We start from the raw sequence: 16,363 nt of genomic DNA on the forward strand, positions 1-16,363 counted from the left end.
GCGCTGGCCATGTCTCAATTATGGCTCGCACAGCAACTGCAAACGGCTACACTAACATGGCAGCCTTTACATGCAAAAGCAGCATGCTGAAATTTTTAAAGCCAAACTAATAACTCAGACAAAAACCTTGACAACAAGAGAGTTGGAAAATGAAATAAATGCACAGTTGTAATGTGAAGCATGAAGGAAAATGTAAACAATACATTCCCTCGATCATCAAGAGAGTTAGAATATTTCGGAGTAAAATAAGTAAAAATGAACAGTTAGAACGTAAACTTAGCTTCAGTGATACAAATATTTTATTATGACTCTTATTCTACTTTGACTTCTGCAAATATTGGCAGAGTAAATATTGTCACTGCTGCTTTGCAATGTTGCAACATATGTTACTGTAAATATTGGTTTTAGATGTTTTATATTGTAAAATAGATTTTGAAAAGTGTCTTCTCCTATTTGAATTTGTTCTTTTGCACATGTATTGTTTGTTTCTGGTTTTTATTTTTATTTTCTGTCCTTAAAATAACAGAAAGTTGTGTTTAATTTCATTATTTGATTTCTCTGATGACATCATTTGAAAATATTAGATCAAATATGTTTACAATTAGTATTTTTTTAAACTAAATACTTCTTTACTTGAATAAAAATATTTTGAAGTAGTGCTATTCTTACTTAAGTACAAATTTGTGTTTCATCTTTGTCTGATATTTACATTTTATTTGAATCATTTCAGTATGATTAAAAAAAAAGGAAAAAGAAAACAAATCTAAAAGGTGTGAAAACTTTTTCACAGCACTCTATGCTGGAAATATGTTAACTCCATATTGGAGCCACTTCACAGGCTGCATGATGATCCACCTGAAGTTCACTGATATCTTTGCCCTCAAGACATAAATATCTCATGAAATCTATACTTGTCTCTGCTTGCTATGGTGGAGACTCAGTGCATGCTACTTTGACCTTTGTGATGTTTCCGGTCTGGCTGGTGTGTATTGATCTGACATGGAGAGGAGGCTCTGCATCCAACCTGCAAGAGATTAGGATATAAGAGGTCTATGTTCACTCTCTCAAAAATACTGGTGACCTCTACAGAGAGACTGGTGAGATGATTATGTTTTTAATCTACCTTAGCAACATAAGATTTCCTCAGTCCTAAAGGTCGCCAAAAGATTGAAACCGTTTCCAAAAAGTATAATCAGACCTTTGCAAAAGTCAGCAAAGGTCTGCAGACTTTTTAATCTTTTTGAAAATAAAATTAAGGATTATTTCTTTTTAGAATTGCCTAGTGAGAATCCTTCTTCCCTCATTAATCCTAAGGAAGCATCAGAAAAAAACAAACAAAAATAAACTGATTTGCCAGATAATTTACTAATGATTAACTTCTATTCTTGGGTTTCACTGTGTGCAGAACACTATTTACTGTTAAATATAGTTACCACAAAAATCCATTTTCCAGTTTTCACTTGCTAATCTGCTCATCATGCATTCATTATTTTTGTACAGCAAAAATAAGACCTCTGATTTGGCAGGAGATAATCTCACTCCATCTTTTCAAAGCATCAGCTTGTTTGGCCCGACGAGCAGCCTGAAAAAAAATTAGGAGAAAAACTTGCAATATTTGTCTTGGAGCTTGTGAGAGAGAATGTGTCATTTGCCCAGGGATTTGCACATATTATTCTCCGTTGGAAACTTCACATTTAGAAAGAAGAAGTAGGAAAAAGGGTTTCTTCACTTTTTATTGCACAGGAAACTGAAACAAATGACACATACTCACTGATTTAACATCCCGTACTTCAATATTTTTTTAAATAAATAAAACCTATTAAAACTGAGGTTCAAACAAGGTTCCTTTCAAATGATCCCTCACGTCAAAGTCAACATCCATGACCTTGACATACCACTGGTGATTTAATTACACGGCTTGTTGATGCTTTCACTCAGGGGCGCCTTCTGGCTGCATTGGTTGATCCCTCTATTTCTGTTGTGCTCATCTCTGCAGCATTTAGAGAGGAGCAACACTGTTTAAAAAACAGTATATCCTTCATAAATTTTAGAGCATCACATATGTTGTACAAAAAAAAATAGCACAGATCTGATTTAGTATCTATATTGAACCCATTGTTGGCATGGATACTTTATGTAGTGTAACCAGGGTCTATTTGAAACTGCAGTGATCTGTGACATTTGTTCCCATAAGTCTTTGAAATAAATGTTCTTTATTTGAGAAAAAAAAAAAACATACATCCCTAGTCTTATGAAAACAATATTTTATTTACCTATGGATACCATCTTATTTACACAAACACATAATGAACTGAACTACCGCAGTATGTAAAACTGGATGATGACAATAGCTTCGTTGGAGGAGAATGCAATACTGTGCAAATACAAAATACACACAAATACAGTAAAAATGCCACCAGGATAGCCAACATTCATGCACAAGAAGTGTTATCCTGCGGCTTACGGCACATACTACACAGAATAAGGCATACAAACTGCTGCTAAACTTACAAAAAAAAGCTACAATATCTCAGAGTACTAAGTTAAAGGCAGTCAGATATTAGTGGTCGCTAAGGACTTTGACTTGGTACTTCAAGATATCCAGTGACCATGATGACCACATAATCCCCACATAAACACAAGTACATTAACTGTACAGGTACATTATGGTCCCTCCCCACATGTCACAAGGTCAAGTGCAAAATTTGAGATGGGAAACAATACAAAGCTAAATGCAGGCAGTGAAAAGCAGGAATAATTATACTAATATTGTGAATAAATGGCAAGGAAAGAATAAATGATTAATGATCACAGTCAAAGATTTGATTAAATTAGTGTGCGTAAATAAATGGGCTTTCTACATGAGAGACGAAATATAAATATGAAGAGGAAAAGCTCAAAAATCTTTCTTTTAAACTGTTTTATCTATAGAATATACACTGATTATAAAACCAGTGTACAGAAATAAGTGTAATATTAAAAGAGGTAAGTCAATGTCAGTGAAAAAAGGCAAAAATAAAAGAAAAACTAATATGAGTAAAACAGAATAAATTAAAAGATGAATGAATTATCTGAATATTTTTAGGCACAACCTTCCAGTTTTGTATATTTTCTTTCTTTCTCTCACCTGCACAGTGTCTTTAAGAGTCATCCTCCGTTTTAATAATGTGGAAAAGGGTAACGTTAAACAGGACCTGGTGGCCATTATTCCAGCCGTAAAGGGCGCGGTCCCTGGCATTGTAGTCCAACATGGACATGTGAAAGTACTGGTTATGAAAGGGAATGTCTGTGTACTCATACGTCGATGTTTTAGTGGAGAAGGCGTAGTACACCTTGGCACCAGTGAGGTGGGAGTTGGTGATGTAGAGAGTGCCGCAGATCATGAACGACTCGCCTGCGTTCCTCTTTGAGTATTCTGTGTTCCACGTGTCCAGGATCTGGAGGGTGTCTGGGTTCAGCCGGCTGATGACGATGTTCCCCGCGTTCTGGTTGGTCGCGTACACGGCCCACAGGCCCAGCTCGTCCACCATGAGGTCGATGTCCGAGAAGCCCCCCCATGTGTACGGGTACACGTTGTGGAAGCCTGCTGACTCCAGCGCCCTCTGGGTTATGACTAGGCCCGTCTCAAAGCTGTACCTCACAATGATGTTGCTTTGCATCTTGTTGTAGTACAGAGACCCGTTGTAGACAACATGGTTGGTTCCGGCCCATTTGAAAGGAAGGTTATAGGTCATGGATTCAACTCCTGCCACGAAGTCACTGATGGATTTATACTCTTTCACGATCCTATTGTTGGTGTAGCTGTCCATGTACCAAACCTGTGGACAAATGCAGAGAACACTTTTGTAATGTTTGAAATTGGAAGCATTGAACACAATTGTAGACACAGATAAATAAGAGATAACTCTTATAATTAGGTTTTAAGCAGCATAATTATCATTAAAATTGACCACATAAAAATCAGCCTTTTGCTTATGAAAGCAACGTTGTCTAAAATTAACTGCACTAAACAATGCTTAGACAATAAGAAATGTATGCTTTTCTTCAGTATTTGATGATATGAAATATTACATGACTTACTCTTGGTGCATTAAACTATCTGGTCTTGGAAAAAGGGCCATGTTATAATTATTACTTAATTCAATGCATTTTATAGAATCAACTCCTCAAAAAATAGTAAATATTGAAAGAATGTACTACCTGGATGGGATAATATAATTGTCGGTGCAATGAATTCACAGTAAGACAGGGGGTACAATACATAAAAAACATGTATTTGAATGTTCTTTGCCGCCGCATAATCACATCTTATCAGTATTAGTAAAGCTTAACATCATAAACCATATGGGCCTATTTTAGACTCAGCAGCAGATCCTTCATCATGTCCAGATGACATCTAGGATGTGGGACAAAGTCAACTCATTAGATATTTCAATAATTCAACTTATTGAAATAAAGATTAGAATAATGTTAAATTATCAAAAGTCAAATTTGAATAATTCGACATTTTCTCTGCAAAAAAAAAAAAAAATTTTAGTAAGCACTCAGTTTTCTTTACAGACTTTAAACATCACAGTCTGAGCATTTTCTGTGAATAAGAGAAACGTTTCCTATCAACATGTCTCCTGATGCATGTCTGTGGCACAAAGTAGGAACACACTCTTATCTAAAAGCAATTTAGAGATACCATTTTACATAACAGCCATGTTTTTGGAATTGGGGAGGAAGTTGGAGTACCCGGAGATAATCCGCGCATTGATGGGGAAATATGCAAACTCCATTTAGAAAAATCCCAGGAAAAACAAAGCTACCAACTGCGCCACAATGCAGCCCTGCATAACATTCATGTTTGTTTATTTGCAGCATAAGTGAAGTATTAAATTGCAAGTATAGGCTGACTTCCAATAATGAGTGTCTTCTGATCTCAGTCGAAACATTTTATATTATCTGTTTCAGAGTCTTTGGCCGATCTCAACTTCTAAATATTTGTTTGTTTACCGTCTGATTTTATGTAAGCAAATGTGGGGGAGAGCGACATAGAAAGTAGCTTAAAGTAGCTTTTAAGTTCTACAACATTTAAAATATATCTATATGATGTACAATTTTGATTTACTGAATTTAATTTGTGAAATATGTAATCCATTCAATGATATCTATATTTGAGCTGAAATAACATTTAAAGAGAAAATCTGCAGTAAATTATATACATTTAATCTTTTGCAAGAGTACACCTGATTTTTAACAACTAACCTGAATAAACTGCACGTTACCATAATTGGACCTGCTGCTTCTTCTTGGTGTGGTTGAGTGCCTTTAGTTAATTTTAGTTGTATATATTATTATTATTATTGTGTGTTTGTTTATTTAATATTGTATATTTTGACTTTTTGCACGGGAGTTGCAATAGAAATTTTGTTGAATCCTGTTCAATGACAATAAATGCTATTCTATTCTATTCTAAAACCTTAGCTAGACATTTATCAAAGGAGTTTTTCTATCAAAGACATTTATGTAATGTAAATGCATGTTACCAGACCACAGCACTAAACTGATACAGGATAAGATGAGAACTACAGTAATTCTACTTTTTAATCACGACTGTCTTTCATCTAGAAGAAATGATTATGGGTGATGTCAAGTATATAAAACCGTCTGTAAGCATCCTTTTGCACAGTAGAAAATCAGAGCAAATCAACTCACCTTGTTGTTTTTAAGAGAAGCTAATGGATCAGTCATCCAAGCTCCAAACCGTGTCCCTGAAGTCTTCACCGTCTGCGGCCCAGTGATCTTCATCAGCTTGCCACATGCTGTAAAACGCATCACGCAGCTCTCATCACTTATGTTCTCATGTTGTGACTGGAATACAACTCAAAGTGCAGGCAGCAACAAAGTGTGGGCGGCATTGTGAGCAGCTCTCGTTATTAAATAAATACGAGGGGAAGGTAACACGCAAGTGCTGAAGTATAACCAAACCACGTCTGTCTGAATTTGGAGAAAAGTTTATCTTTGATAGTTTATCATCAGAGATACATCAGTTGTACGTAATTTCCTCGGGCGAGACACCTTATTACTTCTAAAAGCCATCAAGGCAACACTCATACAGGTTTTTCAGTTTCACATTAAGTACATATTTTACCAGATCAATCAAATGCTTCAGGCCAACATGGCCAAGCAATCTTTTTAAGCACCAAGGGATTTCCTGTTAGAGTAGTTAGTTCTTTATGTTGTCACTTTGACAGACAAAAGTGAGTTGTGGAAAACTGGAGATCTAGTTATGGAAGCCTTTAACACAAGACAAGGCAGCTCTGGGAGAAGAATTGATCTTTTTAGTCCAGTTAGACATCAGTGGGTGCAGTGATGTAATCACTTTCTTATGTCCCAGTTGCAAATGTCAACAAATAAGACGGAATCAGATGTGAAAAAACAAAATCCCCTTTTTAGGCTAAATTTGATTTTGTTCACTTTGAATAAAACCGGGATTTGCCTGAAAGTTATAATGCCATGGTACAAATCTTCACAATTTTACAGTAATAAAATATAATGTCCCATGACTCCAAATGAGGCTTTTCTCAATCAACTAAAATCATTTTGGCTCTGGCTACAGCTCTGTCGTGCTTCCTGCTCTCCAGCTAAAATGCCAATCTGCTTGCACCAGCAGGAAATGTGCCAGTTATCCTTTCTGTTTTTGTCATTGATTGGAGAGACTCACTGAGTTTGTTCATGCAGCTGTGAAGCCTGTTCTCCAAGTTCAGGACCCTCTGCTGCAGCTCTTCATAGTCATAGGCTCCCATTTCTTCCTGAATGCCCATTAACACACTGGACAGGTTTCTGATCTCCTCTTTGAACTGGGAGATTAACTTGGCGTCTGTCTTGTACTGCTCCAGGACAGGAATCAGTGGCTGCAGGGATTCCATCTTCCCCTTCAGATCCTGAAATTGTAATTTAGAAAATGAATAATGACTGTGATTAGGTGATATAAAATAACTGTAAATCCTCTTTTCTACATATTCATGACACTTTCACTTTTTTTGTCTTGCATAAAATACCAATTTTAGCATATTTCACATCAAATCCCATAAAAATCCAAGCAGATGTTCAGAAACATTCATAGGATCCTCAGGTTGATGGTGGAGGCCAATAGTCCTTCAATTTTCACATAAAGAATAGATCTAAAAGAACAACCTGTCCAGCCTGAGCCTACTTATTAATTCACTTGAGTTGTTTCAAGTCAAATTTAAAATTCAACATTAATAATGTTAAGTTTGGCAATTAATTACACAGACAACAGATGTATTTGATAACTTGGTGACTTCTAAAGATTTTATCAAAAGATAAAGGCAAGGAAAGATCTCACATTTTTAGATTTTCATTGAATGCCATATTTTATTTTTCTTCCATCACACATTTCTGAACCATGTTGTGTTTGTTTGGTAACTAAAATTGCCCGCAACAAATTTTGAAATTTGTGGCTGTAATGTAATAAAATGGGAAAAAAAGTTATAGTCTTTTAAAATATCTGAAAACTGTTGTATTGGCAAATAGCAATGGAACGAGAACTGAGGGGAAAAAAAAATGAGAAAAAAAGTTTAAACTCCAAGGTAACCTTAGATACCATAGCAGAATCATAGTTAGAAAGTAATGAAGTGTGTAATTTTCTATCCTATAAAAGTGTGCTCCTTGGTCAGCTCTGTGAAACATTCTTTGCCCTGTTATAGATCAAACAAACCTCAACGTTTTCAGGTTTATTGCTGCAGTCAAACAGTGTCTCAGTTTTAAAACTTGTCCTTGTTTGGGCAGAGGTGAACCTTTGATGATCCTATCAAGGATTCAATTTTATGTATTCAGATGCATATCAGGTATCTTGTACAAAAACTGCTCTGAGATGTTTCTCACACAGTTGAAGATCAAACAAAATATACCTGAAAGTTTTTGTTGACGAGGGTCTTCCTGTCCGACTCAATCTGCCGGAACTTTGACCGCAGCCCTTTGATCTGGCTCTCCATCCTCATGATGTACTGAAAGTCTCTCTGCGTGCGCAGGTTCAACACCTCGATTGACTGTGACATGTTCTGTACCTTTTGAAAAGAATCAGATGGTGCAGCATTGATTTTCCCGTCCACCGCCAGATTAAAACGTCCTTCCTCTTCAGCTGTTTAGTACCTCGCTTCACTTTACTTTCCCCAGAAACGAAAAGAAACAAAACAACACCTCGACCTCCAGTGTGACTGCCTTTCAACAAACTTGCAGGATGTATCAGCTTCAAAAGTGCAATTTATCTGATTTACATCACTGCATAAAAGGGAAACAAGCTTTTAATTCCTCATTGACTGTCATAGAAAGGCACTTAAATTTCCTTGTTTCCATTTGCCAACTGCCAGAATGATGATTTGTTTTTTTATTTTCTTCAAATTCAATTCAAACTGAGGTAGAGCTGAGATCAGAAATTTATAATGGCCTCTCCAAAACATTGACTTTGCTGGGATTAACCTCTTTGTATGTAACTTTGCTGTGCTATTAGGACCATTGCCTATTAGAAAAACCCATTTTTTCCGATGCTTTAATGTCTGGCTCATGTCAGTATTTCCACTTAATATTCTATGACATGCACCAGTCCCTCCTGCAGCAAAACAACCGCACAACAGGATGCTGCCACCTTTGTACCACATTAACGTTGAGTTAATGCTCAAAGGCTTGAACATTCACTTTTTTCAAGTCTTTAAGAAAAATTATTTTTACTTAGTTTCATCAGAACATAGGAGGCGACCGCACAAATTAAACTAGTTGTCCCTTAGTGCATTTACAAACTGCAATTTTTACTTTTGGACCGGTACAAATCTTAGGTTCTGCCAGTATCCTCACGCAACTTTTTATGATTCTTTAAAGTATTCATTTCCCACATGAATACTTTCATCTGCAAGACACAGAACCAGATTCCTTGGCAATTTTATTAAATGTGTTCATAATTTCACTCAAGAAACCAATGTATTTTAAGTCTGCTTTAACTCAAAAATGTTTTAAATATCCTATATGAAGACATTTAGAATAATAATAATAATAATGGTTTGATTTTATGTCAGCTAGTGGGAACAAAAGGTTTACAGTGCATGTAAATGTTTGATTTCAATAAATTTCTGACTTTAACTGTATCGGCTTTAGTCACTGAAAAGTCACACACATCATTTTTCCTGCTTCTGTTGCGATACTTTTGTGCGTTTCTTTCAAATATCAAGAAAAAAAATAATCAATGAATCTGCAGCATTTGGTAGTTTATCTGAGAGAATAACAAGGATACAGGGACGTTTTTTCTGCTTTAACAAAAAGCTTACTGGGTTTGTAGGGCACAGGGACAAGAAAAAAAAAGAGATCCTTTCTTCTCTCTCTTTGTAATAAATTGTAATAAAGCTAACACTATTGGAGCACATCAGAAGCAATGCAGCACAACCATCACACACTGTGTTCATCCCTGGCCTGGGCAGAGGGACACTGAAAAGGCCTTTCCGAAACCCTGAGGCAGCTTAGTACATTAGTGTCAGAGGCCCCAGCAAATGACAGAGAGCATGCATTGGCTTGCAGTGGTTAAATGTAGGCTAAATCACAATGTAACAGTCACTTTGGAGAGAGACTCCAGTGCTGTAATATTTGTTTGCTAGTAGATGTGTAAAACATGAACTACATACACCCCATGTTTTCCCTGGTTTGTAAATTATGTCTCGGCCTTATTTAGTGAGCAAGACTCTGAGGACTGAGGAGAAAGCAACTCTATTGCAGGCAGTGGAGTTGTCCAGCACAAAGTGTGGACTGGAATCTTCCTGGGATGCTGAGTTTAGAACTTGTGGGATCATTATGATTAAAATCCAAGTTTCCTAAGATATTTTGTCAGGATTGCTGCAATTTTATGAGGGGGAAGCAATGAAATCCTGTGCTTGTATAATCAGAGCACAATGAAAACAGTCAAGCTTGTGCTCCATGCTGGTTAGATGCAGTCAGCACTTTTTCTGGTCTCCATTTCACTGTGGTCATTGAAAGAATGATGTTTGAATTGGGAACTTTAGGATGTTTAGGAATTAGGATATTCATATTTTCTAGATGATATGGTTCTGTTGACATCTTCAAACTCTGAGTTTCACTAGAGAGGCTCAGAAGAGTGTGAGTCTTCTGGGAGGAAGATATTCTCTCCTGGTCAGAGGTCAGTCTTTTCCTCAGTCAGAAGAGTTCGCATATATTAATGTCTTACTGATGTGTTATTACAAGATGGAGATGGAGAGGTGAGTTGGGCCTCTTCTGCACAAAGGGATGTGCTATTCTGGTTCATATGATGAAGAAAGAGATTTGTTCAACTCTCATCTGCTGTTAAGAGATGTGGATCATGAATCCTGACAATAAGATCAAGATTCTGGACACAAGCAGGTAGAATGAGCTAGTTCCTCTGTGTGGTTGAACTCAGGCAGGGAGCTCTGTAGCTTGGGGGAAGCTCAACATAGAGCCTGGTCTTACCTGCATAGGAGTGACTTTAAATTGTCCATCAGACCAGGATGCTGCCTAAATACTTCCTGTTGGAGTTCATTTCAAACATGTCTCATTAGGGTAGTGGGGACGGGAACAACAGTGTCGACCCAGAACACATCTGAGGGACTCTGTTTCCCTTCTGGCCATAAAAATCATTAGCGGTGAACTGCTACCTTCCCCCATAAATAATTACCAGCTTCTTTATAAATAATGACCTAATGCAAATGTGATGAGAGTTTTAAAGTGTCTGCATTAACCACAGTGACGTGTGTAGTTTTAAAAGGTAAAAAGGATGAACTAAGCTGAATTCCTTCTCAACTGCAGGGAAGGTGTGAACCACTCATTTCTTCTAATGGAACCTCGCTTCAAAACTACTGCAATATTTCTTTATAGCCCCCATTGGTTGCAAAACAGATGACACTCCACTTCTGTTAAGACAGTAGGGAAGGCAATCTCATCTTCACAACATGTCATTCAGCTGATCTCAGCCATGCAATAGATGCAGAGGCAGAAAACAGTGTTGTGAATCTGGCTGGTACAAACCATGGGAGGATTACAGCAGCAAAGTGAAATGAGTAACAGCTGAAAATCAATGTCTGTATAAATTCATGTGTGCTGATCGTAAAAACACTTTGCATGCACTTCAGTGTGTGTGTGTGTGTGTGTGTGTGTGTGTGTGTGTGGGGGTGTGTGTGTGTGTGTGTGTGTGTGTGTGTAGGCGCATGTTCATGCCTTTTCCAGGAGCTGGCGGAGCTGTCTGCCTTTGGCATCTCTGGAGCAGAGATTCTGTTCAGGTGCCACCACTGTGCAGATACAGCGCCCATCTGCATCCTGAGCTGAGCTGTACACCTGCCAGCCCTCCTTTGGCCTGATGGTCTGCACACAAACATGCAAAGCATAAATTCACTGCACATACCTCTGTGGAGACAAAGAAAATGAACACTGGTGGTATCGTTATAAAAAAAGTAGCACATACTATCGCTGTAATGTTCAGTTATTTTTCTTCCTTCTGTGGCTTTTTCATTCATTGCCTTATTTCCCAAAAGCTTTGACACAAACCCGTTCCAGAAACTTATTTTCAAAGTGTGGAAGAACAAAATGCTTTTGTTGTAAGATTCTTCTTTGTTCGAAGTGTGTCGTCTCCAGTGAATTGCCTCTTCAACTATAAACAGTCTTGCCTAGTCTTGATGAATAGCACAAGTGTTGAAATTGTACCATTCTGTTATTGTTTAATATAAAACCCTGCAGGGAGTAACAGAGAAACATAAACTCAGGCATTTTTCTCTCCTTTTTAGGACATGCAACAGGCTCTCCAAATTGAGTGGAAACAAGAACTGTGGCCATTTCCATCTGAAAATCAGAAACAACAAAAGTAACAAAGTGGCAAACTAGATTTAAAGACAGTGCAGAGCATCCTGGAGTGTTAGCATGTACACATAAACTTTAATTGTGTTTGGAAAATTTGTCCCAAATAGCAGCCTTTTTTGACAGCAAATCAAATTCTGTTTGGATTGTGTTCAACTTAATGAAAACGAAACCCCAAGGGGGAATGTACTGTGAACAATGCGCTTAACTTGGAAGCCAATGCATTTAAATAAAAGTCAGGTGTCCTGATTTTAAAGTGCAGCCATCATTTCACTCTGCCATTCACCCCAGTCTGTCAGCCTGAGCAGTTTGAAGAACATTTGGCACAGGATACAGAGAGCACATCCTCTCTGAGCAACCCAATGGAGCAGCATTTTATTTCTTTATATCTATCTATATATATATATATATTTTTTTTTTTTTGAAAAATATATATAGTTTCGTGTTTATGCCTTATATATAAATAAGGTGTTAACATAATCATGTTTTGAAATTCCCTCTTTTTCTGACTTTTTTCAAACACTAATAGAATGGCACTACACATCAGAAAAGGTTAATTAAATATAGTAACTCATATTTACATGTAAACGAGAGCTTATGTGCTAATCGTGTTCTCCATGAAATTTGAAAAACACTTCAAAAATGTGTTGACAAGTTTGCTGAAGGATGACATCATGACAAACTATTAGGGGACAAGTGCGCACAAAACCGACGTGACATAATATGTAAGATCTACAATCAGCTGGGATGAAAGTAGGAGGAAATAGAAAAACATCTCCAGCTCTGATTATTATTTTGTTAGTCTGCTGAAATAATTTGGTATCAGTAATCTTTGAAAAAGCTCTTTCTTCTGTCTCTTGGGTGACTCACTTCCTTTCCCCTCTTTTCACGCTCACATATTCTCATACTAAAACGATTCTGATGCCTGGCCAAGCCAGATGCTCTCCCCACTTGATTATTTTTTGTTTAAAAGGAACACTGCACAAAGACTTTCTCCGTTTTCCCCCATTAAATCATTTAGACATCTGGTCCCTCCTTTGTTTTGAGCACTCATTATGAGTTTTTCCACTCCTTTCCTTTGAAGAAATGTTTCTTCAGTTTAAAATTATTTCCTGTCTTTCTAACTTACAAGCCAGGGAGCCAGTCGTGGCAAGGTGAGGAAAACTGCTTTGCAATCAAGACACTGGGAAAAAAATGGGAGAACTCTGCATGGATGAACCTCATTGAACATTGCTTGGTTTTCATATTGTGATCAGCAAGCTGTTGGTTCTGTTTTCCAGACTACTCCCAAAATGTTTAGGATTCTGAAACCACCCATAAAGTGCTATATTTGATTGTTACGCTAATTAAAGGACCAAATCTGACATATGTGCAAAATATACACATTTATAAATACCTAATTACAGTGGCATGTAAAGCAAAATTCAATTACTGTTATACAGCTAAGGTAAATCATAAAACAAGCAATGGTCTAACTTTATTTTTGTACAATATAACAAGTATAGCTAATAAATCTGATACTGAAAACAGTCAACCTTGTATAGATAGATAGATAGATAGATAGATAGATAGATAGATAGATAGATAGATAGATAGATAGATAGATAGATAGATAGATAGATAGATAGATAGATAGATGAAAACTAAAGTGACTCATTCCTGTGTTAATGATCAAATAAATCATAATCAATGCTCCTCACAAAACAAAATGTGTTAAAAACTTCACATTTCTAACAGCGTATAAAAACAGATCCGCTCGTGTTCACATTATGTTTCAGATGCAAATGTTTGGTAGTTTTGTGTTTTGGTAACTCACCACAGTGGGGTAGTATCCGAACAACAACAGGAACAGCAATGGGTTCAGAACCACGGACAGCGACCACATTCTGCTCCACCTTCACCTCAGCAACCCGAGATAACGCAAATCTGAAGTTTTTCCCCCCCCTCTTTTTAAATATATTTTTTAATATATCCTTGCGCCTTGACCGCCGCGTCCACTACTCTGTGGTTAAAATCGAGACTTCCAGGGAATCGGGAGGAGGGCGGCACGTCCGACCGCTCGTGTCCGTCACGCGTGCCATCCGGCCGAGCGGGGAGAAGCCTTGCGTCCAGGAGGAGGGAAAAAGTTTGTGGGCACGCATGCGGCGAAAATCCGAGCTGATCGTTCAGAGGACCCTACTCCACGGATGTGACATCATCAAGCCGCCTGGCTTGGCTTTAAATGAGCCCAGCTTGCTTGTATGAGGAGGATCCAGCAGCAGCTGCGCAGCGACAAAAGTTGCAGCTGGTTGCATTCAGCGCTGATGGCGCTGCGTCTTTGTTACCGTTCACAGGAGTTGGAAGGTTGGCTGCCACATAAAAGGCGGACAAAACAACTCAGCTTTAGTTTCAATCATTTATGAAGTGGAGAACGAGGCTGGGAAACTATTAGTCCTCAATATTTTAATTCAGACTGTAGCGAATTTAGCGTTTTTCACACAACACGGTGTTTTCAAGTTAACAGTTTATGGGAGTCCGTGTATGTTTAGAAAACTAAACAACTGAAAGAAAAATAATTTAAAAAATAGTTGTTTACTTTAACAAAGCTATAGGCTATGTTTCACAACTTATGTGGAGCGTAATAAAATACACTGATGCAAATCAAAACAATAGAAACCTTAACATGTTGTGGGGAAACCAATTGAAAAACTAAATAACTTTTTGCTTCCGAGTTTGAAAGCGGATGTGGGGTTGGACAACTTCCGGTGGCTATAGCGTTAGCATGAAAAGGCTAGGAAAATGGCTCAGTCTCGGCGCAGTTGTTTTTGTTCAGTCCCTGGTTGTTCATGTGTGGCAAGAAAACAGCCTTATCATGCGTTCCTGACGGACCCGGACCAACGGAGGCAGGGGATCCAGGCGATCCGAAGAGATGAAGGTCCAGACTTTTGCATAAAGACGGGGAGGACTTTCGTATGTAGCCGCCACTTCACACCGGAGGATTTTGTGGTGGTGGATCCACCACAAGCCGCCTTAGAAGTGGAGCTGTTCCTTCCCTGTTTGCCTGGAATAACTTCACTGCACCGGCAATGAGAGAGTCTGCTTTCGAGAGGGCTAAGAAACGGCAGTTTGTCCTCTCAGAAAGCTAGCCAGGCTGAAGATGCTACTGCGGACCATGACTACACGGCACATCCATTCAGGGCAGCAGTGGGCATGAAGGAGCAGCTCATTGCTGACATGTTTCAAGTCAGCATAGCTACTGTCAGCCGAGTGACCATCACCTGGGCCAACTACCTCTTCATTGTGTTCTCTTCCATCAACCTGTGGATTAGTCGTGAGAAGGTAAAAGCCAGTATGCCTCAGAAATTTCTGAAGTTCTCTCTAAATGTCCATGTCATCTTGGACTGTACAGAAGTTGCTCTGGAAACGGCATCATCCTTCACCTTAGTCTGAAATGTTCTCTGCCTACAAGAACCACACCACTGTGAAAGGGCTGATTGGAGTTGCTCCCTGTGGGTTGGTGACATTTATTTCAGTGTTGTACACAGGCTGCATCACCAACAAAGAAATAACGAAGGTCAGTGGAATCCTTCCTCTACTTGAGCTGGGAGATGAAGTCATGGCAGATAAAGGCTTCCTCATTCAAGACCTCCTTCATGAAGTTGGAGCAAAACTCATCATTCCACCTTTTAGGCATCCTGGTCAGTTCAGCAAGGAAGAGACAGAGGAGACCCAGACCATTGCTCGGCTGCAATGGATCATTGTAGAGCGAGCAATCGCTAGCGTAAATTGCTACCACATCTGGGATTCCCCGGTGCCTCTCACTTTAATAGGAACTGTCTATCAAATCTGGCACAACTGTTGTGTTTTGGCAAATTATCATTTTGTGTTGCAGACTAAATTATTTCTGTATGTTAATTGTTGTAATGCTATGTAAATAGTTAAATGTCAAGACTTTTGCAAAAAAATATTCAATTAAAACACACTTTGGAAGCACACTTGACTTTCTCTTTGTATTAAGTTGAATTGCAAGGAAAACAAATCAAGTACAATTTACCGTACAATATTTAGTAAAAACAAAAAAAAATCCATAACTATTTCATATTTTATAATTGTACACCATACATTGATTTAAAAAAATACTCAAGAAAACCTCAAGGAGAAAAATTTTAAAACAAGTTTCAAGACAACTGCAGTTAAGAAAATCAATTTTTGTAAATTATCCAACTGCGTTTTAAAGACATTTGCACATCTCTGTATGTTTCATGAGTAACAACCATTTACAGTGATTCACACAACTCGAGATTGGATATTTGAAATGCAAAGGAACAAAAGGGTTAGTTACACATTTTATAATTCTTACTGCATTGACATGAACACATCAATGAAGGTGTTGGAACTAAAATAAGTCCAAGTTTAGATTTCATTTGATCAATGAAAGCCTCATCACGCCACACCCGCTCAACAGTTATTGTTGTTAGCGTGTCTGTAACAAAGTCGCACCATTCCAATCCGA

General features: G+C 38.0%; 1 protein-coding gene across 1 annotated transcript; it reads right to left on the reverse strand.

Moving 5' to 3' along the window:
* Positions 1-1,715: 1,715 nt before the first annotated feature.
* On the reverse strand, positions 1,716-14,184 carry LOC129378063 (noelin-3-like). The gene is made up of 6 exons (XM_055058337.1): positions 13,688-14,184; positions 11,239-11,382; positions 7,920-8,075; positions 6,710-6,929; positions 5,701-5,807; positions 1,716-3,818 (listed from the first exon to the last, which is right to left on the reverse strand). The coding sequence occupies exons 1-6, from the start codon at positions 13,754-13,756 to the stop codon at positions 3,141-3,143; spliced, it is 1,374 nt and encodes a 457-aa protein (XP_054914312.1). The 5' UTR covers positions 13,757-14,184; the 3' UTR covers positions 1,716-3,140.
* Positions 14,185-16,363: the final 2,179 nt, after the last annotated feature.

The sequence above is a fragment of the Poeciliopsis prolifica genome, unplaced genomic scaffold, assembly GCF_027474105.1.
Source record: "Poeciliopsis prolifica strain line A6 unplaced genomic scaffold, Auburn_PproV2 SCAFFOLD050, whole genome shotgun sequence".
NCBI classification, from domain to species: Eukaryota; Metazoa; Chordata; class Actinopteri; order Cyprinodontiformes; family Poeciliidae; genus Poeciliopsis; species Poeciliopsis prolifica.